Below are 23,047 nucleotides of genomic sequence, written 5' to 3'. Positions count from 1 at the left end.
TTTACTGCAGAATGATACATGCTTTCATGTCTCCGAAACATTTGAAAACGTTGCTAGATTTGCCGCCAGTCGCTTTTGAGAAAAAAAGGCGCTAAGGAGTTGGAAAGATGAGCAGAAGAAAGTCGCCAAGTTGGCAACACTGTTTGGAAAACATACTATCATACATGTCACATATAAATATATTTTTGGAAACAAATATAAATAAATATTTACAAAAACTTTCAAAGTAGATAACTAATTTTGAACATATATATCTGCGTCTTATAGTGCGGTGCGGCTAATATATGTAAAACTTTTTTTTTTCTAAAATTTAGCGGGTGCGGCTTATAGTCCGGAAAATATTTAAAGCAGATATAAGAAATCCGTGAATATCTAGAGTTGCAAATGCTGAACCGCGATCCACTGAATACAAAATACTAAATACATTTACAGTATTAGGCTCTGTAGGATTGTTTCATCATGTTTTCTGTTTTTGTTAGATGCTCATCCACTTATGACAGTGACAAGATTGTCTGAAACTAAAATATAGGAGGTAAAAAATAGAATTGGAATAACTTACATTTGCGTTAAATTGCACAGGTCGTCACATATTCGTTCTTCTATCTTGGTAATGAAGTTGTTGCTCAAATCACTGTTGGGAAAAAGCAGAACAACATTGTTGACAACAAGAGTATAGCATATTCCCCAGTTTGTGACTCATCGTATCATTTTAATGATGTATATAATAAGTGGTTAAATAACATGCAGCTGAGATAGGCTCCAGCACCCCCCTGAAAGGGTCAAACGATAGAAAATGGATAGATGGCTGGACAAAATATTGTGTAAGTCTTAGTCCGCACTTAACTTAATTGCTCTAAAGACCTTTTCAAAGCAGTCATTTGACAAGTTAAACATAAGAAATGGTGGGCAAAATAAAAAGGTGTTGGCAATGCGTTCTGTTCCATCTGTTCAAGAATGGGACGGCTACTCTAAATCAGGGGTGCCCAAAATGGGGCCAAATTTGGCCCGCCGAGTTGTTTTGTTTGGGCCGCCCATGGGTAGCTTCCCAAATGTAATACACATTCATAGGGATGTTCCGATCAGGGATTTATGCTGCCGATACTGATCATCCATGGGTGAGATCGGGCGATACCAATACCAATACCGAACCCATATATAAGAGTTTTTTTCAATCGCTAACAAGTGCTTACCCATACTGCAGATACTTTTTCTAAAATCTTAACACAGACTCACACCTACAAACGCAATTGGCAAAATGAATACTTTTCTTCTCAAAAACAATTTTTTGTTAAATATGTACTAATTCCTTATTTCAAAAACACTAAAAATCTGACTCAAAATAAATGATTCTGTCAAAGAATAAAACGTGTTTTCACTTCACAAAGTACATATAGTCAACCAAAGTACACAAACTTTCAAAATACTGGCTACTGAGAACAGTACAAAAACTGCATCGACTTCTATGTTTCAGTTTTACAGGTATTTGCATGCAAAACGTGCAATGCACCATTTTTACACTATATTTCTTGGTTGGGAACCGTATGTCCACATGTCAAAAGCATTCTAGTAAAAAGCTAATCTTTTTTCCCTTTACTGGGGAGGTACAGTTAACCTGACTCTCGCCAGATCCTTGTAGTTTGCTGAGCTCCACACAAGGATCTGGGACTTCTCAATAGGAGATGTATTTCAGAAGGCGGGGCTTTGTAAAAAAAATCATTGTATGTGATTGGTTAAACCACTTGTCCGTTATCTTGAATGACGTGCTACTTCAACCACTCACATCGAAATCAACCCGTGACGCCGATGAGAGTGACGCTGGGAAATCCAAAACAGAACAGTCGACATATTGGATAACGACAGAGCGAAAAGTTAGAAAACTTTTACTGAAACAACGCAGCATGTCAGTAGACGATCGATGTTGCAAAACAGTTGCAATAGCAGAATCAATGTCAGCACACGACTCGGCTGCATTGTTGTTTGAATCAAACAGTCGCTTCGGCGCTACGTCACATCTATGAAATCCCATCCAACGATCCTGATTGGTTCATTATTTTTTGCTATCTTGAAGGAGTTTGCATTGCATATGTGGGGTGACCCACATATGCGGCCCTCTCCAAGGTTTCTCATAGTCATTCACATCGACGTCCCATTGGGGTTGTGAGTTTTTCCTTGCCCTTATGTGGGCTCTGTACTGCGGATGTCGTGATTTAGGGCTATATAAATAAACATTGATTGATTGATTGATTGATTTTATTGTGTCTTTTGGCTCTCATATGCTTAAAATGATCAAAATATGTAAATATTAATTGTTATTATAAATGTGCCCATTACTACATTAAATATATACTGACATCATGTACATCAAACCTCAATGGAGGTGTTTGGGCGTAGTAGAGCGGCTCACATTGGCTCCATTGTAAAAGGACTTTTGATTGCATTACCGGTAATTTCATATTCAGAATGCAAACAAAAAAAATGAATAACATCTATCGTCATGTCTCTCATAATAATTGTGAACGATAGGCAAAAACAATAAAAAAAAAAACAATAGGCAAAATTCCAAAAAAAGTTCCCTTTCTAAGAAATGTGCTGTAATGGAGTTGACTCTAATTAACTTAGGGGAGCGGCCTCACACTGTGTATGGAGATATTGTACATAATTAGCTGCTATACTGTCAGCTGAAGGGCTAAAAATAAATATAATATTATCCATCCATATTCTCAGCTGCTTCAGGCGGAAGGCGAGGAATTATACTGCAATGGCGATCACATACTTTTTCAAGAAAATCAGCTGATATTGATTAGTGGCTGACTGATCGGAACATCTGTAAAAATTCATACTGACTTCTTCAAAGCTCACACAATCATTGATGGCATGTCCCCAATGATAACTACTTGCCATCTATCGAATGTGACAATCTCCATTATGTTATATATGGTGCGGCAGTACGTTTAAAATCGCTGTGTTTTGCCCGTGGCGCATTTTAACTTTGGCCCTTGGAGACAAAAGGTTCGGGCACTCCTGTTCTAAATTTTTTTTTTCTGTGGATATTCTAATATGAACTAGAATGAAACTAACCATCCATTCCTATTTTATACCGCTTGTCCTCATTAGGGTCACAGGTGAACGAAGTGAATCATATCCCAGCTGACTTTAGGGAGAGGCTAGTACACCCTGGACTGGTCGCCAGCTAATCACAGGGCACATTTTCCACAGGACGGGAATGTATGTGGCATTTGCTTACATGTGGGTTAATGAATATCATTGTCTAATTTCCATAACAGGCCTTGATGCAAAACTTAGTGTATGTTTGTGGACAGTTACATTTTAATTATGGCGGGCCGCCACAATTGAATGTATAATATTTGTTAAACACTGCATATAGACAAACAAGCATTCACATACACATCTATGGACAATTTGAGTCTTCAGTTAGTCTAACAGGGATGTTTTGAGGATGTGGGAGAAGCCAGAGGATCAGAAAACCCCCCACACATGCATGGGAAGAACATGTAAACTCTACACAGAGCTGTTCCAATGGGGATTTGAACGTGGATCTCCAGACTATGAGGCTGACATGCAAACCACTAAGACACTGGGCGGCCCTTGATACACACATACACTATATTGCCAAAAGTATTTGGCCAACCATCCAAATGATCAGAATCAGGAGTCCTAATCACTTGGCCCAGCCACAGGTGTAAAAAATCAAGCACTGAAAGAATGGGCCGCTCTCAGGAGCTCAGTGATTTCCAGCGTGGAACGGTCATAGGATGCCACCTGTGCAACAAATCCAGTCGTGAAATGTCCTCGCTCCTAAATATTCCAAAGTCAACTGTCGGCTTTATTATAAGAAAATGGAAGATTTTGGGAACAACAGCAACTCAGCCATGAAGTGGTAGTCAGTTGCTACAGAGCTCCAAACTTCATGTGACCTTCCAATTAGCCCACGTACAGTACACAGAGAGCTTCATGGAATGGGTTTCCATGGCCGAGCAGCTGCATCTAAGCCATACATCACAAAGTCCAATACAAAGCGTCGGATGCAATGGTGTAAAGCACATCGCCACTGGACTCTAGAGCAGTGGAGACGCGTTCTCTGGAGTGATGAATCACGCTTTTCCATCTGGCAATCTGATGGACGAGTCTGGGTTTGGAGGTTGCATTGTGCCGAGTGTGAAATTTGGTGGAGGAGGAATTATGGTGTGGGGTTGTTTTTCAGGAGTTGGGCTTGGCCCCTTAGTTCCAGTGAAAGGAACTTTGAATGTTCCAGGATACCAAAACATTTTGGACAATTCAATGCTCCCAACCTTGTGGGAACAGTTTGGAGCGTGCCCCTTCCTCTTCCAACATGACTGTGCACCAGTGCACAAAGCAAGGTCCATAAAGACATGGATGAAAGAGTCTGGTGTGGATGAACTTGACTGGCCTGCACAGAGTCCTGACCTGAACCCGATAGAACACCTTTGGGATGAATTAGAATGGAGACTGAGAGCCAGGCCTTCTCGACCAACATCAGTGTGTGACCTCACCAATGCGCTTTTAGAAGAATGGTCGAAAATTCCTATAAACACACTCCGCAACCTTGTGGACAGCCTTCCCAGAAGAGTTGAAGTTGTAATAGCTGCAAAAGGTGGACTGACATCATATTGAACCCTATGGGTTAGGAATGGGATGGCACTTCAAGTTTATATGTGAGTCAAGGCAGGTGGCCAAATACTTTTGGCAATATACTGTAGTGTATATCATAATTCATTCCAACATACAAATTAACAGAATTCTTGTATTCAGATATTTCTTTATGGTGTCCTCTTGTTCAGACTGCACTGCCTCATCTTGTTTTTAACCTTTATTCATTGCCCAGGAGAGTCTTATTGCGATTAAGAATCTCTTTTTCAAGAGAGTCCTGCACATTTATACACCAGTGTAGGTGCCACTTCTTTCCATCTTTCCACCATCAACCCAGTAACTACATAATGGGGCCGTTGTTGTGGTGGTTTTGGAAGGGGCTAATGGAAACCACTAGAGTCCTCCCTCATCACACACATGCACACACAACCATTAACTTAAACGGGTGGAAGAAATAAGGTAATGGCTGGAAGAAGCAAAGAATTGACAGATGGAAGTTGGGGGTAGGGGGGTGACATGTGTGCAGCAAAGCCTGGAACCGTAAGCTGTAATTTTGCTTAATCATGGTTTGATTGGTGTGTGTGCGCGAGTGTGTGTGTGTGTGTGTGTGTGTGTGTGTGTGTGTGTGTGTGTGTGTGTGTGTGTGTGTGTGTGTGTGTGTGTGTGTGCACTTACATTGTAAGTGTGGTTAATTTTTGTGTTGGTAAATGCTTTCTGTTCTAAGTTTATCCTGAGGAGTTCTGTTTGTACAGCCAGACTAATCCAAGTACAGTGGAACCTCAATTTACAAACCCCTCATTATACAAACTTTTCCATTTAGGATAGGATAGGCGAGACTTTACTCATCTCATAATGGGGAAATTATGTGGTTGCAGTGCAGATACAAAAAGTACATAACAAAGGTAAACAACTCATGAAAACGAGAGAGAAAAAAATTAAAGAACACAAATGATATAAAATACATTTAAAGAGCACAGAGCTAATGCAACCATCTGCCACTTCAGCAACACCATTTCTACATACAGCTACAAAGTAAATCAATGGAAAACCAAAAAAGTTAGCAATAAATAAAACATATTGCGCTCATATGATTGTATCATGCATAGACAAACAACAAAACAAAAACACAAATTTAAAACCCACATACAACACGGTGGCCTCTGTGGTGTTTCACGCCACCGTCTGCTGGGGTCGGGAGAGAGCAACAGACCCAACAAAGCAACCGAGAGAGTCGACTACGTCTCAGGCTGCCCACTAGCTCTCGACCATTGTCCGGTCTGCGCTAATGAGCGAGAGTCTGTCGAGAGAGACTGAATCATGCTCATTCAGCTCCGTGAAGCTCAGTCATCCCGACACTCAACGCCAGCTCTGCAGCCCTGTCTCTTCCTCCGCATCTTCTTCGGTCTCGCTACACGGACTACGGAGAAAGAGCCGTGCAAACACGGCCATGGCACCCCAGAAGCTTATCCAAAAGTTTAACACCAAAAAGCACTGCAGAAGTCACAAAAGTGCCACCACTTGCAGCGCAGTACCGAAGGGGTCCGAACCAAAAGGCAAAAAACACATGAAAAAAAGGAAACATCAAGAACACAAAGGAGGCAACACAGGAGCACAGAGCTCCTTCAACCAGCAGCCATTACAGCGCCGTCATCTTGAAAAAAAAAACAGAAAAACAAACTTGATTGTGTGCCTGCAGCCCAGTCATTATGTGCTTGCAGTGCTAATTTCTACTTTGTGTTTTTATAAGCGATTTTTAGCCGTTTTACAGAATTTTTCCTACAAACTGTACTTTTATTAGCGCAATACGAGTCCAAAGGAAGCAATGGACAAGTGATATGCGTTTTGAAACAATCAAGAAGTATCCACAACGTTGTCAACATCGCCTACCCTCTACCCACTTCTCCCACTCCTTTTCCACTGAACACCAAGAAGACTAAGCCCCACAGTAAAGTGAAGTGAAGAGAATTATTTTTATATAGCGCTTTTTCTCTAGTGACGCTTTACATAGTACAACCCATTATCTACATCATTAAGCTACATTTAAACCAGTGTGGGTGGCACTGGGAGCAGGTGGGTAAAGTGTCTTGCTCATAGGCGCCGATCCCGTGGGTGCTTCAGGGCCCGAGCACCCATGGACAATGCCGAGCACCCAAGTGGGATTGATGGCAACTTTCAATCTTTAAAATAATTTTTGAAAAATCAATCTTGTTGTAGTTAATTTTGGCGAGTTTGGTCCGTTTTACAAAATAATAAAGCCACAAATCATATGGGATACTAACTTCGCTGAACGTCTTTTTTTTTTTTTTAATACACACACACCGAGCGCCCACTGGTAGAAATGTAGATCGGTGCCTATGGTCTTGCCAAGAACATAGCAACTGTGCCTAGGTGGAAGTGGGAATCGAACCTGGAACCTGTGAATGTGGATTTTATGTTTTATTCCTAATTATTGTAGTGACCTGGCTGTTAAAGTTAGGGAGATTCGTGAAGATCTGTGATTTCAAACTGTGAGTGCACCACAGGGCTAGTGACAGTGTTTGTGTATGTTAAAGTATCAATGATTGTCACACACACACTAGGTGTTGTGAAATGTGTCCTCTGCATTTGACCCATCCCCTTGTTCACTCCCTGGGAGGTGAGGGGAGCAGTGAGCAGCAGCAGCGGCTGCACCCAGGAATCATTTTGGTGATTTAACCCCCAATTGCAACCATTGATGCTGAGTGCCAAGCAGGGAGGTAATGGGTTCCATTTCTATAGTCTTGGGGTTTGAACTCACGACCTACCGATCTCAGGGCGGACACTCTAACCACAAGGCAACTGAGCAGGTGTGTGTGTGTGTGTGTGTGTGTGTGTGTGTGTGTGTGTGTGTGTGTGTCGGCAGGGCACTGCATAAGTAGAGGGACAGTTCAGCTGTTGTTTTTTGACTTTGTTAATCAATAGAAAGTTGGTCCATCATCCCCTTATGTTTGTTTGATATACAGCAATGCAGAGCACTTTATACTGCACAAAGTTTGACTAAAATATGGACTTTTGTCAAGGCTGGAATTAGGGATGTCGCCGATAAATGCTTTAAAATGTAATATCGGAAATTATCGGCATCGTTTTTTTTATTATCGGTATCAGTTTTTTATTTTTATTTTTTTTATTTTAAATTTTTTTTAAATTAAATCAACATAAAAGAAGAAAATGTTTTTAATTTATTTATCTTATTTTATTAATTTTTTTTAAAAGTACCTTTTCTTCACCATACCTGGTTGTCCAAATCAGGCATAATAATGTGTTAATTCCATGACTGCATATATCGGTTGATATCGGTATCGGTTGATATCAGTATCGGTAATTAAAGAGTTGGACAATATCGGAATATCGGATATCGGCAAAAAGCCATTATCGGACATCCCTAGCTGGAATCCATTATTCAGGTTTACATTGTTTTTTTATAGAGAAATTTGTTTCAATATACAAACCTTTCTATTTATGAACCCTGTTTAAGATTCAATTCAATTTGTGAATTGAGGTTCCACTGTACCTCCCCCGTTGCCTTTATTGATGTTTCTCCTCTTAAAACTGACATGGTGGAAACTTTATATAATCACTTGACTGTACTCACAGGACTGACAACGGCCCACAGCAGAACACTCCTCTGGGGAGAACAACGATTCTGTTTTCTTGTAGATACCTGTAAAATGGACAAATATTGTATGATTGAAGGTGCAGGTGACAAAAACCCTCCACAAAAAAACAAGAACTCACAGCTCTCGGAGGCCGATGAATCGATCTAGCAGAGTCGTATCCAGGGAGGAGATGTGGTTCTTGGAAAGATCTCTGTGATATAAACCAAAATATTCACTTTAAAATGTATGTGTGGGAAAGCCAATCACATACACTCACGCACACACATGCACTAAAACACGTGCGCACTCACGCACATATATAGACATGAGATGGTCAGAGTAGCAAGATGTAAACACATTGTTATTGGACATTGTGCTTAAGATAGATGACAATTTGTTGATGACCCCTTAAGTACACTAAGGTGGTGAAACCACCAGTCTACTAAGGCGTATGAGACTAGGGGCATCGCTCCCTTACTAGATCTCTTGCATGATTAAGATGTTGTAAAGTGTGCTATAACTGAGTGTGTGTGTCGTGTGTGAAATTACAAACACTGCAATAGAAGTCTCCCCATGCTGAGAAAGTCGACTATTGCCAAAGACATTATGCATCACGTATCTTAGACACTCACTCATTCACATTTCACACCTGCTCATTTTAATGGGCATGTTATGAAAAATTCTGAATTTACAAACATCATAATGCTCAGTTTTATATGCTTATTAGTGTGATTATAGTTTGCAGTCGAATGTAAAACTGGACTGCATCATACTGCATGGTGTTTATAATATTTTGTTGTGTGAGTGAATACAGCAATGTATGCCTGAGGTTTCTAACCTCCAACAAAACTGTTCATTAGCATTCAACATCATGCAAAACACTAGACAAGCCACTTATTCTTGGCCAAGCTACCAATCTAAATTCATGGCGTTATGGTATGCATGGATGACAGCTTTGCTCATGGTCATTTTCATTTCTTGGATGCCAAGTCACATTTCTGTTTGCAAAAACATGTGCAACACAATACATTTTAAAATGAGTCTAAATATGTTCCATTTTTCACATTTGCACCACTCAATCGTGCGCAGATGCCACAGGAATGCTCTTGTAAAAGCCAAGAATTAAAATCATTTATCATACCGCCCGAATGCAGCTGAGATAGGCTCCAGCAACCCCCCGCGGCCCCGAAAGGGACAAGCGGTAGAAAATGGATGGGATGGAAGTCTGATATGAGCTATTAAAAAGAAGATTAAAGCAAAGTTGAGCCAATGCTGTCCATTTATTGTATTCCATTTATAACAGTGCTTCTTAATAATTTATTGTCATGACCTCAGTGGCAGACAGAGAATTTTCACAACCCCTCAAACTTAATTGCTATTGGGAATTTGATATGTATTTATTTATCTGTACAACTATGTGAGTTATATATATTTTTTTACAAATTGCCACAGAAAAAGATTCCTGTTTTTCCTTTTCATTTCTGTCACAAACTTGTCTTTAGCTTTGTACACGTGTTCCTGTGTACTTACTACTTTTACTGTAAAGAACAGGGAGCCTGTTGATTAGATTGAGCGCTGCTGCCACCTCACTTACCAGAAATATATGCAGATTTATTGAAAATAAAAAAACTAACAAATCACATTCAGTAAATATTCATAGCCTTCGCCATGAAGCTCAAAAGTGAGTGAGGGGCATCCTGTTGGAACTGATCATCCCTGAGATGTTTCTACAGTTTACCGTATATTCTGGACTATAGGGTGCTACTTTTTTCCTACCCTTTGAACTCTGCGGCTTATAAAACAGTGCGGCTAATTTATTAATCTCTCTTTGCTGACAGCCATAAAGCAAATAGTTTGCATTAAACACATGCTAAGATACTTAAATGGTGTGTTATTGTTTGTGCTACGGCGCCATCTTTTGGACGAGTCTGCTCACTGCAGGTGAGGCAGAGCAAAAGTGCCGTTTCATCTTCTAATCGTCCATAGTGTTTCTACTCGTATGGATTCTTCATTCATCACTCCGAGCAACATTTGTAAGAGTTACAATATAACTAAAATAATTTCTACTTACTAAACCGTCCCATGTGTGATGCCTGTAGGAGTGTTTTCATGTATATTTGTCTGTGCTATCGTAATGTAAGCTAGCATCATTAGCATTAGGTAATATGATAACACGTTTGAGTGTCTGTGTTAGTATTTTTACCTTACAATGGCATTCTGTTTGTATTGTTCCAGTTTAACAAATTCCTGAGTACATTCACCAAAACATCACTATGAAGTTAGAGTCTTTGGAGAGCTAGTTTCCGCAGCTAGTGGGTCCATGACTATGATTTGTGTTTTGTTTGATCATCCATTTTACTGCCGTTTTACAGACACCGTTTGGAAACAATTAAGGTATATAAATAAACATTTATAAAATCTTTTTGTGTAAATAACTAATTTCACAACATATACATACAGTATATTGTCTGGTGCAGCTAATATATAGCTGCCAAGCCTCACGCTTTGAGCGTGAGAGTCATGCATTTGAACCAACACGCCACACTTGACATTTCTCACGCCTATTTTTCCCCTTTCACTACTCTGGACTTATTTTTTCATAACAATAAACGTGTTTCCTCACGGCTTGCTGTGGATCGAGTAACTCTGATTGACTGAGTGATATAACCAATCCGAGACCAATCCATATGTTCTTGTGCCTAAATCACGGAAGGCACCACACAATGTAAACCCATCAGAAGCGACGTAAGGTGGGTCATGGCGTCTCTATCTTTTACACACACCTCAGCGCGGTGTTGTCAACTTGGCGACTTTCTCGCTAAATCCAGTATTTTTCCAACTCCCCTTGGTGATTTTCTTTCTCAAAAACAACTAGTGACAATCTAGCAGCTTTTTATGGTATGTTTTGGAGACATGAAAGCATGTTTCTATGCCTTCAACGTACAAGCGACGCTGCAGTGAGCCTAATTTCCTTACATGTGGTCCCTGTATACTGAGGCCCCTTCTACACTAAGCCGGCTGAGGTCTATTCAGGCTATATCCCACCTAACTTTATTCTTGTCCACACACACACAATGCCACTATTTAAGACCCCCTCTGTCCGCCGGCGCAATGCGACCTAGTACGCATGCGCGAATAAAAATGCACGCGTCATAGTTACCTCTGACCTGGAAGTGTATTCTTACCCTGAGTTTCAACGTGGCCTATTGCCACATTTATTTTAACAGTAAACTTTGCTTGCGTCACCATTAGCAGCTTTTAGACTGGCCCTATTGTAGTGAACCACACCTGAGCCATCATACATGAATCATATCTTTAATGGACGTGTGAAAGTAAACAATGTGATGAATAACATTTTACAACAATCAACCTAGGGATCTAGATATCTAGACACTGTGCTTGTAGACCTGGACATTCGAAAGTTCTCTTGCCGTTCCTGTGGCACAACACACTCGGTGACAAACATATCCCACCTAGCTGCCGTTCTACCAGGCCTTATCCAAAACCATCGCTCAACATTGCTATGTTGCCGTCTGAGATGTGATGTATCCGAAATAGCGGCAATCGCGTGTTTCCTTCTTTTAAAGGCCTACTGAAACCCACTACTACCGACCACGCAGTCTGATAGTTTATATATCAATAATGAAATCTTAACATTGCAACACATGCCAATACGGCCGGGTTAGCTTACTAAAGTGCAATTTTAAATTTCGCGTGAAATATCCTGCTGAAAACGTCTCGGTATGATGACGTTGCGCGTGACGTCATGGATTGTAGAGGACATTTTGGGACAGTATGGTGGCCAGCTATTAAGTCGTCTGTTTTCATCGCAAAATTCCACAGTATTCTGGACATCTGTGTTGTTGAATCTTTTGCAATTTGTTCAATGAACAATGGAGACAGCAAAGAAGAAAGCTGTAGGTGGGAAGCGGTGTATTGTGGACCGGCTGCAGCAACACAAACACAGCCGGTGTTTCATTGTTTACATTCCCGGAAGATGACAGTCAAGCTTTACCATTGGCCTGTGGAGAACTGGGACAACAGAGACTCTTACCAAGAGGACTTTGAGTTGGATGCGCAGACGCGGTACCGTGAGTACGCATGCAGCTGTGGCTTCCAAACATTTGATCGCTTGCCCGTACGTGCGTGCCGCTATGTGCATGTCACGTACAGAACTTTGGGGACTTTGGGGAAATATATGTGCTGTATGAACTTTGGGGAGGTGAACAGTACTTTGGGCTGTGGGATTGAGTGTGTTGTGCAGGTGTTTGAGTTGTATTGGCGGGTTATGTGGACGGGAGGGGGGAGGTGTTTGTTATGCGGGATTAATTTGTGGCATATTAAATATAAGCCTGGTTGTGTTGTGGCTAATAGAGTATATATATGTCTTGTGTTTATTTACTGTTTTAGTCATTCCCAGCTGAATATCAGGTCCCACCCGCCTCTCACAGCATCTTCCCTATCTGAATCGCTCCCACTGCCCTCTAGTCCTTCACTCTCACTTTCCTCATCCACAAATCTTTCATCCTCGCTCAAATTAATGGGGAAATCGTCACTTTCTCGGTCCGAATCGCTCTCGCTGCTGGTGGCCATGATTGTAAACAATGTGTAGATGTGAGGAGCTCCACAACCTGTGACGTCACGCTACTCGTCTGCTACTTCCGGTACAGGCAAGGCTTTTTTATCAGCGACCAAAAGTTGCGAACTTTATCGTCGATGTTCTCTACTAAATCCTTTCAGCAAAAATATGGCAATATCGCGAAATGATCAAGTATGACACATAGAATGGACCTGCTATCCCCGTTTAAATAAGAAAATCGCATTTCAGTAGGCCTTTAAGGTATTCCTGTGTGATTTCCACAAGGGTTTGTTATGAAGCTGACTGTGGCACGTCTTTCTGACGTCACTTCCTGTGTGGGGCGAGGTCTTTCTGGCATCACTTCCTCTCCAAACTCAGTTTGTAGACAATCAATGAGTTCGTATAAAGCTAAGAGCCAGAGAGTGAAGAAATAGACGGCGCACTTACCCGTGTAAAAAATTATCCAAGGAGGGGAACCTTCAACGATGGTTTAGTGTGGCTGACACGGCGCTTAGGCTAAATAATTTTTTGTTTAAGGAGTTATCCGGCTTAATGTAGATAAGGCCTGAATGTCCGCTCTTTGACAGCTTGTGCTGAAAACACATTTTGTTGTTCTTTGAAATGCAGTGACAATAAAGTGTCATTGCAGTAAGAGCAGAGAAGAGATGCACATCCACTTTGTGCAAAACTGCCACTGTTTCTACCTTGGTTTACAGAGTAAGTTGTAAATGTTTCATCACTGTTACACTTCAAATGAAAACAAACCTATCGTTCATGTTAATGAGCACGGTCAATAGATTTGGTTCGTTCGTGAATATTACAACTACAGCTTTTTGATCAAATTTGATACTCTAAGATTTAACAATGTAGAACAAAGGAAAATACAACTAAACTAAAAATAAAAAGAAGAAAACATTTTAACTCACTTTTATTGTCTCACACCACATTATTCCTTTCTCACACAGCGTCCATTGTAATCAACTATGCCTATGAGGCAATGTTGTCATGATCAACTTCTAGCAACTTTTATGACAGTCAATAGCAACTTTCCTTCCTGAGGAGTTGGCAACACTGGAAGATCGACAAAGATCAGAAGAGATTGAGGACAAAGAGGATGGAGATGAAAAAGATATACAAATTGAGAACACAGATGCAGAGGATGAGACAAAAGAGCCAGCAGAGAAAACAGTTAATTAATTTCTGGTTAATTAAGACTCGCATTAGTACTGTTTGGCTTAGTCTCAGGCAGCATTACTATATTGAATTAATAGAGTGTGAAGGTGACTAAATGGTGTTATTTCATGTCTTATAATGTTGAAAAATGTATTTTGAAGTTCGTAAACAGATTTTTTATTCTGTAGCTATGAAAATATTTGGTTTATAATTAATGATTCTTACTTAACAGAAATTAATTTATTGTGATAATGTCTGAAACCAACTAACTTACTGTTCAGTACTTCAATATATTGACATATATAAATGAGTCCTTTCTGTCTCAACTGTTACGTCTAGAAAAGAGGTTAACTGTCGATGCTGACTTTTTTGCATTGCATTGTGTGCAGGTTATACTCTTTGTACTTCACCTGATTGCACTCAAATGTTATGGCACTAATCAGATTTGGTGTTTTTTAGAAGCGCTAGATTAATCATGACTAAGGAAGCGAGAGAAGCGGAATCGGAGGCCTCTGCCAAGTTGCCAACACAAACAAAGAGGACCAGTGAGGAACACAGTCCAGTGACTTCAGCTTCTCCTGGGCTTCACAGCAAAGCCTGAGCTGCACGAGAGAACGAGGAAACAGAAGGGGAGAGAAAATGAAATAAAAATAAGGCGCTAAAGGTTGTGAGAGGACAAAGAGTGTGGATGTAAGACGACAGGATGCTGCTGGCTTCAAGTTACACGATTAACTTTAATGAAGAACACATTTGGACTGAAATGTTCCACGTTCATTACTGAATGTGTATGGTGGACACTCGTTTCACCTTCAGGAGGTACAATCAATCAATCAATAGATATAAATAAAGCAAATGTGAGTGTGAGTAAATGGGAATGCACTCCTTGCTCACACTCTTTCTAGTGCGTGTGTGTGTGTGTGTGTGTGAACTGAGCAGGACGCCCATTCCCAAAAGGAAACATCTGTACATTCCAGACAAGCTGTGTAAGAAAGATGGAGCGCAAGAGAGCGTTCTCTTCTCTGCTAAAGCCATCAGCGCGGATAAAACAACGGAGCACAAAGATGCAGGATCCACGAGACGATTTGTTTGCACATCAGGCTGATACCTCTTCGAACGACACAGGTGGTGTGTTTAAGTGTTTTCCAAGAAAGAACAATCTTTTTCACCTTTGTGGAAACAGCTTGGATGAGACATGAAGACACAAGTGTGTTTTGCATGATCATATAACATGACCTTCACTGTGTCTAATAGCAACGGCTCCTGTTCTCGCTGCTACCTTTGGACACACATGGTTTTACTTACACACACACACACACACACACACACACACACACACACACACACACACACACACACACACACACACACACACACACACGGTAAAGGCACACTTGAGCTGTAGTGCTGCTCACAAACACCTACAGCACACATATGGTTCTGTTTTACTAACGGTGTGGCCAATGATCTAACCGCTCCTTATAAGGCCTGTCTGGTGCCACTTATTCTGAGCTGGTGGATGGGAACACACACACACACACACACACACACACACACACACACACACACACACACACACACACACTGGAAAGAATACGAATAGTGGAAAATATAAATGTCCACAGGGAGAGAGCAGGATATAATTCTCAGTGATAATAATGACAATGAAATGACAGAGATGTAAAATGCTAAATAAAAGAGAGCCTCAGTCCTGAATATGAGCTGTAGGTTTGAAACACATAAGAGATCGGATTTACTACCTTGAGGTGGCAAAGTAAAGTCAAAGTCTCCGAGAGTGGAGACCAGCGGTCCACTAACCCACTAAACACAGACTTCTCTGTGGTCGCTTTCATCCTTCCTTCAGCATCCCACTGCTGCTGCCTCACCCTTTTTTTCCCCCTTTTCTTGAAAGAGAAGCTCAAAGATGGTGGAGTTGCATGAGATAGAGTGGCCAGGTGTAAAGGAGAACCAAATCATGGAGGTGATTTTGTGTTAATTGTGTCCACCACAGCCTGATGGAGCATCACATGACAGCTGCCAGCTGACCCCTCACTGACACCAAGAGGGATGCAACTAATAATCAAGGCATCGAGGCGAGACTTAACTTATCCCATAATGGGGAAATTATGTGGTTGCAGTGCAGATACAAAAAGTCCATAAAAAAAGGTAAACAACTCATGAAAACAAGAGGGAAAAATTGAAACACACAAAGGATATAAAATACATTTGAAGAGCACAGAGCTGATGCAATCATCTGCCACTTCAGCAGCGCCATTTCTACAGACAGCTACAAAGTAAATCAACGGAAAACAAAAAAAGTTAGCAATAAATAATACATATTGCGCTCATACGATTGCACCATGCATAGAGAAACAGCAAAACAAAAACACAATCTCACTGACACCAAGAGGGATGCAACTAATAATCAAGGTATCCAAATCTGGCTTTTCACTAAAAGGTTTAAAGGGGACCTAATATGATAGACCAACTTTTCTTACCTATTGGTACCTGTTTTTGTGTATTTGGGATCTGCATAAGTCCTGAAAATTTTAAATCAAACCATGGATGCATGGCGGAGATTTTTATAAAACAATCTTGCCTTCCTTCACTTCCTACAAACGATCTGTTTGGAATTTGCCCAATTTGAGTTATTTTTCCCAATTGTGACGTCAGCGGATATCTCCATATATGGTATTAATTTACCCAAAGTGCTTTGCTTGAGTCCGCCTTTGTAATCTGCTGCAGTCTATTATTCTCTATCTATCTATGTTGTGGGGCAGACTAGTTCATACATGCACATGCATCCTTCACTGATGCTATTTCTAATACAAAGTAGTGTATAGTGCCAAGCTTCCAATGTATATCTGTCCGTAGACCGCTATGGAAGCGCTAAAAACTGCAACACGAATGACGGGGATAAGACGCTGTCGAAGTGAAGCCACATATATAAGACCACAAAATGGCACATCCTGAAGCGACGGTCAGAAAGCAGCTTGAAAACGGCCTGTAAAACATAATCTATGCAAAATGTTGACCAAAGAACAACTTGTTACTTGTTATGTGTACCACAATGAGTAAATGTAAAAAAACTATCATAAAATGACCCATTTAAGTGCCACGATTGCAATTTTGTTATGTGTACCACAATGAGTAAATGTAAAAAAACTATCATAAAATGACCCATTTAAGTGCCACGATTGCAATTTTGTTGCTTTCAAGTTACACAATTTGGGTGTATATTAATAATACTATACACACAGTCACACACACATCATAAAAAAACTGAAATAATATGTTGTTTAGTGCTATAGCTCAGTGATTCTCAAACTGTGGGTGGAACTGAATGTTCTCCACATTCGTTCCCTACGTCCGCCCTTTCCCAGCCTTTCAGCCAATTACTACGCAGAACACATTGATATTATTTTTACTATTGATATTAGATTTATTTTAGTACAATGTTTATTTACCATGTATGTGCAATTAATTTTATGTGGGTCATTATTTAAATACAGTTTGTATTTTCTTATATTTAAACAAGGTATTACTGTACAAACAGTATGTAATGTTACAGTGGCCCAAAAAATTGTATACTTGTTCAATAAAATCTCTGCCTTGTTTTTAATGAATACTTAGGCCTGCTACGCTACTGTATTTTAATGTTGGTTAGTATGGTTGTACTTGGAGAGACAAGTGTTTTCTGGGGTGGTACTTCAAGTTTGAGAACTACTGCTCTAGCTATAAAAATATTAAATTCATAATTAACAATTCTTACTACACAGAAATTAATTTACCACGGCAAGGCCCGGAACCAATTGACAGTGATAAACAAGGGTTTACTGTATTACTCTCAGAAGTAGTGTATGAAAGACACAACCAACAAAAATTATAAGGAAATAATGTATTATTAATATTTTACAAGTTATATAAAGATCTGTATTTACTATAAATAATTACGTATGAATATTAAACAAAAAGACTACATTGACAAGTACAATTCAGTTCAATCCAATATGTTCAATATTTATGTGTTTATATTTCAGATAATGTCCAAAGTTTATATAAAAAGGTGTAAAAAAAAATTGCTTGATATGTTCAAGGGGAATGAAAAGTGTTCAATACCTCCTACTGCAGTGAAGCCAATTCAAAACTGTGATATGCACTCCACCCTCCTCAACCCCTCTGGTTGTTGTGGCCCTAAACAACCGCATAGAGTGTTTATGCCAGAGGCAGGTCCTGGATATACTGTATATCTGTAGATTCATCAACGTGCTGTAGCAGCCTGTTATGCGGCGTGCCAACATGGCAGCTCAAAGTGGCGTGGCCCATCTACCTATTTATATCCATGCCTTTAGACTATTAAAAAAACCCTGTCATATTCCAATATGACGTTTATTTTCTCCAGACTTTCAGAAACTGACATGAAATAATGTATCGCTCTTCTCAACGAGCAACGGGTGCTGCTGTGTGCCCTCCCCCACCTAAAAGCACTCACAGGCGACATAAAAACTGGAGCAATACAAAAAAATGTATCTGTATTTATTTTGTGTTTCATGTTTTTTTACTCCCTTTTTGTCTTTCCCACAACATTATACCTCTCTCCTACAGCATCCTTTACAATTATATGTACAATTCAGTGACTGGTTATATGTGGTTATTGAAGTAGCTACCACAATATATCTCATGGTGCTCTAAGACTTTTGCACAGTACTGTATCTGCTCCTTTTTTTTTTTTTTTTTTTTAAAGATATACAGTATTTGTGGTCATATGATAATGACTTATCATTTAAGATGACACCCTGGTCAGGAAGTGAAGAAGCAGTCACACATATCATAGAGACATGAAAAATTAAATATGCACTAAAAAACTAATTGGCTATGATACCATGGCATCACTAGAAATTACTTAATGTGTCCTATTGGATTGCAATGATGTGCCATGTAGGCTGTTGTTATTTTCATTAAAGCTGTGATTGCTCCAAAAATATTAATGAATCAAAATCAATGTTGTTATAAATGATTGACTTATTGAAGGCCTAAATTATTCCACATCAAATATTACACTCAAAAACATTAAAAACATTTTTAAAACTTTTACTTGATGGATGGATCGGAAGTTGATCTAGAGAGTTAAGAAAAAAAAAGTATAACCTAATTGTAACACTTTTTAAATCATTGTTATGAATTATTGACCTATTTAATGTACAGTACAGGCCAGAAGTTTGGACACACCTTCTTCTCATTCAATGTGTTTTCTTTATTTTCATGACTATTTACACATTCTTGGCATTCTCTCGATGAGCTTCAGCACACCTGTGAAGTGAAAATCATTTCAGGTGACTACCTCTGGAAGCTCATCGAGAGAATGCCAAGAGTGTGCGAAAAAGTAATTAGAGCAAAAGGTGGCTATTTTGAAGAAACTAGAATATAAATCATGTTTTCAGTTATTTCACCTTTTTTCGTTAAGTACATAACTCCACATGTGTTCATTCATAGTTGTGATGCCTTCAGTGACAATCTACAATGTACCGGTAAATAGTCATGAAAATAAAGAAAATGCATCGAATGAGAAGGTGTGTCCAAACTTTTGGCCTGTACTATATACGTATATATATACGTATATATATACGTATATATATATATATATATATATATATATATATATATATATATATACTGTATATATATATATATATATATATATATATATATATATATATATATATATATATATATATATACTGTATATATATATATATATATATATATATATATATATATATATATATATATATATATATATATATATATATATATATATATATATATATATATATATATATATATATCCATCTTCTACCGCTTGTCCCTTTTGGGATCACGGGGAGACAACATTCACATTCGCACACTAGGGCCAATTTATATATATATATATATATATATATATACATATATATATATAGTGTTGATTGACAACACTAAATTGGCCCTAGTGTGCGAATGTGAATGTTGTCTCCCCGTGATCCTAAAAGGCGTGGCGAAGTTGGTAGAGTGGCCGTGCCAGCAATCGGATGGTTGTTGGTTACTGGGGTTCAATCCCGACCTTCTACCATCCTAGTCACGTCCGTTGTGTCCTTGGGCAAGACACTTCACCCTTGCTCCTGATGGCTGCTGGTTAGCGCCTTGCATAGCAGCTCCCACCATCAGTGTGAATGGGTGAATGTGGAAATACTGTCAAAGCGCTTTGAGTACCTTGAAGGTAGAAAAGCGCTATACAAGTATAACCCATTTATTATATATATATATATATATATATATAAATATATATACACTGTATATATATATATATATTCCACTTTGAAAATGTTTTGAGGGAAAATATTGTAAATTTTTTGTTTTTGCCAAAGGAAAACAGGGTTTTCTTGAACAAAAAAGCCATAAAACATAGGAACAAAATCTAAACATTATATCGACTGATAGATCTGAAGTTGATCTGGGGATTTAGGTGTTGAATTTTTTTTTTTAAATTATCATATTTTGACTTATTTTTAACATTTTTATGCCTGAGATCCTTCTGGAGCCCGAAAGGTAGAAAAAAAATCTATATATTGTATTGGTTTTGAAAATAAAATATATCAAATTGTGCGGTCCTCAGTAGAAAAAGGTATGATTGCTATGCTGTGATGTTTTAAACAGCGTCAACATTCTCAGCTCATGATCTTTAGCATTTCGGCTTGTCTGCAGCATCTTACAGCGTTCAATTTCTGAGGATATTGAATTTGTATTGTTCAATTCTAGGCAACTCGCTCAAGTGTTCGCAGGGCGAGAAGCTAAAAGATGGTTGATTGAAGACTTCGAAAACGTCTTAACGTTTAATTCAACAGTCTGCCTGGCTGGGTCACCAACAATCTCCACTCCTCTTCAGAACATTCTGTCCATTTTTCCAGCTGCTGCTGCCTGCATTGTCTGGCTTCCAGCTGGAACATGTAGGGCAGCTGTGTGCAGCGGTTTAACACACTCACACAAATAAAGCCTTACACGCGTACACGCACGGACACACACACTGACCATGTTGTCAATGCAAGCAGGGGGAAAAAACCTGCACCACTCATAGGCTCATTGGACCCCGTTTCTGGTAAATGAACTCGTGTCAGTCCGTCCCACAGTCGTAAAGTGTATGATCAGAAAATAATCGTGGGTGCACTGTGCTTCTGGTGAGAGAAAATAACTACTAACTTTCCTAAAACTCTGGAGTAAATGGAAAATATTTTTTAGGAGCATACATGGTTGATTCCACTTCTGTTACCCCCACGCTCTTATTTTAGATGTACAGTATGTTATTTTATTGAAAACTTGAAGCCTTTTTTCAAAGGATCTAGGTTACCTTCACATTGTGCTTTACAATACAAGTTCTAGAATAGCTCAAAGTGTGGAACACAGTTTTACTCACTAACCAGGTCTCTGTTCTGCAAGGTTTTTTAAATTTATTTCATTATATAAATCCTGTTAAAGCCACTTGTAAATGTTTTACTGTATGTTCTGTTTGTATGCATTTGGAGCCTGGCTATTTGAATGCTGTGTACTATAAAAGAGGCGTGCAATTTACAACGAAAAGATACACATGGTTCTGTAAATGACAAACAACAAATAAGTCCTCTCCCCTGAATGGTGCAATTTCAAATAAAAAGGTTGTCTAAAATGTGGGAAAAATTCATTCTGCCAAATGCTGAGAGAGTCTTTCATGAGCACATGAAACAAGAGCTATAATAATATTACAACAAAATGCGCCAATTTAATGATTAGTTTGCGTCCCAAAGATGCACATGAATCGTGTTGGGCTTGTGATCTGTCTGGCAGCAGACAGTTGAGAGTTTATTTTATTTTATTATTATTATTAGGCTGCTGGTTGCAGGAGCTCCATGCTCTTGTATAGTATTCCCTCCGTTGTGTTCTTAGTGTTTCTCTCTTGTTTTCATGTGTGTTTTGCCTTTTGGTACAGGCCCCTTCGGGACTGCGCAACGAGGGGTGGCACTTGTGTGACTTCTGCGCTGCTCAATTGTGGACTTTTGAATCTGCCTCGGGGAGCCATGGCCATGTCTGCACCGGAGACCAGCTGCTAGCTCTCTATCTCTGCGTGGAGAGACCGGAGGAAACACGGAGGAAGAAACGGGGCTGTGGAGCTAGAATTGAGAGTCGGGATTGACCAGCTTCACGGAGCCCTGGCTGAATTGAGCATGTACAGGACACTTCGGTCTCCTTGCACAGATTCTTTCCTGTGTGATAAAGAGGGGTAGATGGGGAAGTCCTTCTTTGCTGCCTTATATTACTGCCTTTGCACATGTCAATATTTACTTTTGTATGCAAAGTAAATCAACACAAAATCCGTACTTTGGAGCAATGTTCACGGATTCTCGTATTTGGCTTGTTAGCTACCCGTCGCAGGCGAGCAATGATGTTCATGGTTGAGGGAAGAGTGGTTTGATGTTGGATGCTGGAAAATTTTTGATGCGTTGCAACAGTCAGCCTTAATGCGTTGTTGCAGCTCGATGCAACGCGCATTTGCGAGACGAGCGGGTGTTGTGTGCGGCGGTGCTCGGGGGGTGTGGCCACTGTGTCGGGAGTAGTGGGACGTGAGGCTGAAGAGACACAGGGCGTGCAGGTATAGTCAGGTTTTAAAATGTGTGCCTGTTGGCAGGTCTGTTGGTAACTCTCCGGGTGGGGGTGCACTGATGTCTAGATGAACTGTACAGTGCCAGGTGCCTCAAAAAGGCCCAAAACATCATAGGGACCCATCTCACCCTGGACATAAACTTTTTGAACTGCTGCCCTTGGGCAGAAGATACAGGACAATAAAATGCCGGACAAACAGACTTAAGAACACTTTTTACCCGAGAGCAATAGTGTCGCTGAACACAAGACGACAATAATGACTGTGCATGTGAGCTGTGTGCTTGGTATTTTTATGTATTTTTATCTATTTATCTATGTTCCTATATTTTTATGTGTTATGAATTTGTACTAAATTAGTTTTGCTTGCAATTTCGTTGTACAATGTACA

At 39.7% G+C, this 23,047-nt stretch overlaps 1 protein-coding gene across 2 annotated transcripts in view; it reads right to left on the bottom strand.

Moving 5' to 3' along the window:
• pkd1a (polycystic kidney disease 1a) overlaps positions 1-23,047 on the bottom strand; it is a 143,311-nt gene that overhangs the window by 82,233 nt on the left and 38,031 nt on the right. For both annotated transcript variants that reach the window (XM_061988148.2, XM_061988150.2), the window contains exons 3-5: positions 8,383-8,454; positions 8,240-8,308; positions 560-631 (exon numbers count right to left, since the gene is read on the bottom strand). In XM_061988148.2, coding sequence (XP_061844132.2) covers positions 560-631; positions 8,240-8,308; positions 8,383-8,454 — 213 coding nt within the window. The remainder of the gene's footprint in view (positions 1-559; positions 632-8,239; positions 8,309-8,382; positions 8,455-23,047) is intronic.

Source organism: Nerophis lumbriciformis, linkage group LG27, assembly GCF_033978685.3.
Source record: "Nerophis lumbriciformis linkage group LG27, RoL_Nlum_v2.1, whole genome shotgun sequence".
Lineage (NCBI taxonomy): Eukaryota > Metazoa > Chordata > Actinopteri > Syngnathiformes > Syngnathidae > Nerophis > Nerophis lumbriciformis.
The sequence above is the reverse complement of the archived record's forward strand: the minus strand, read 5'-3'. Positions and strand labels throughout refer to the sequence as shown.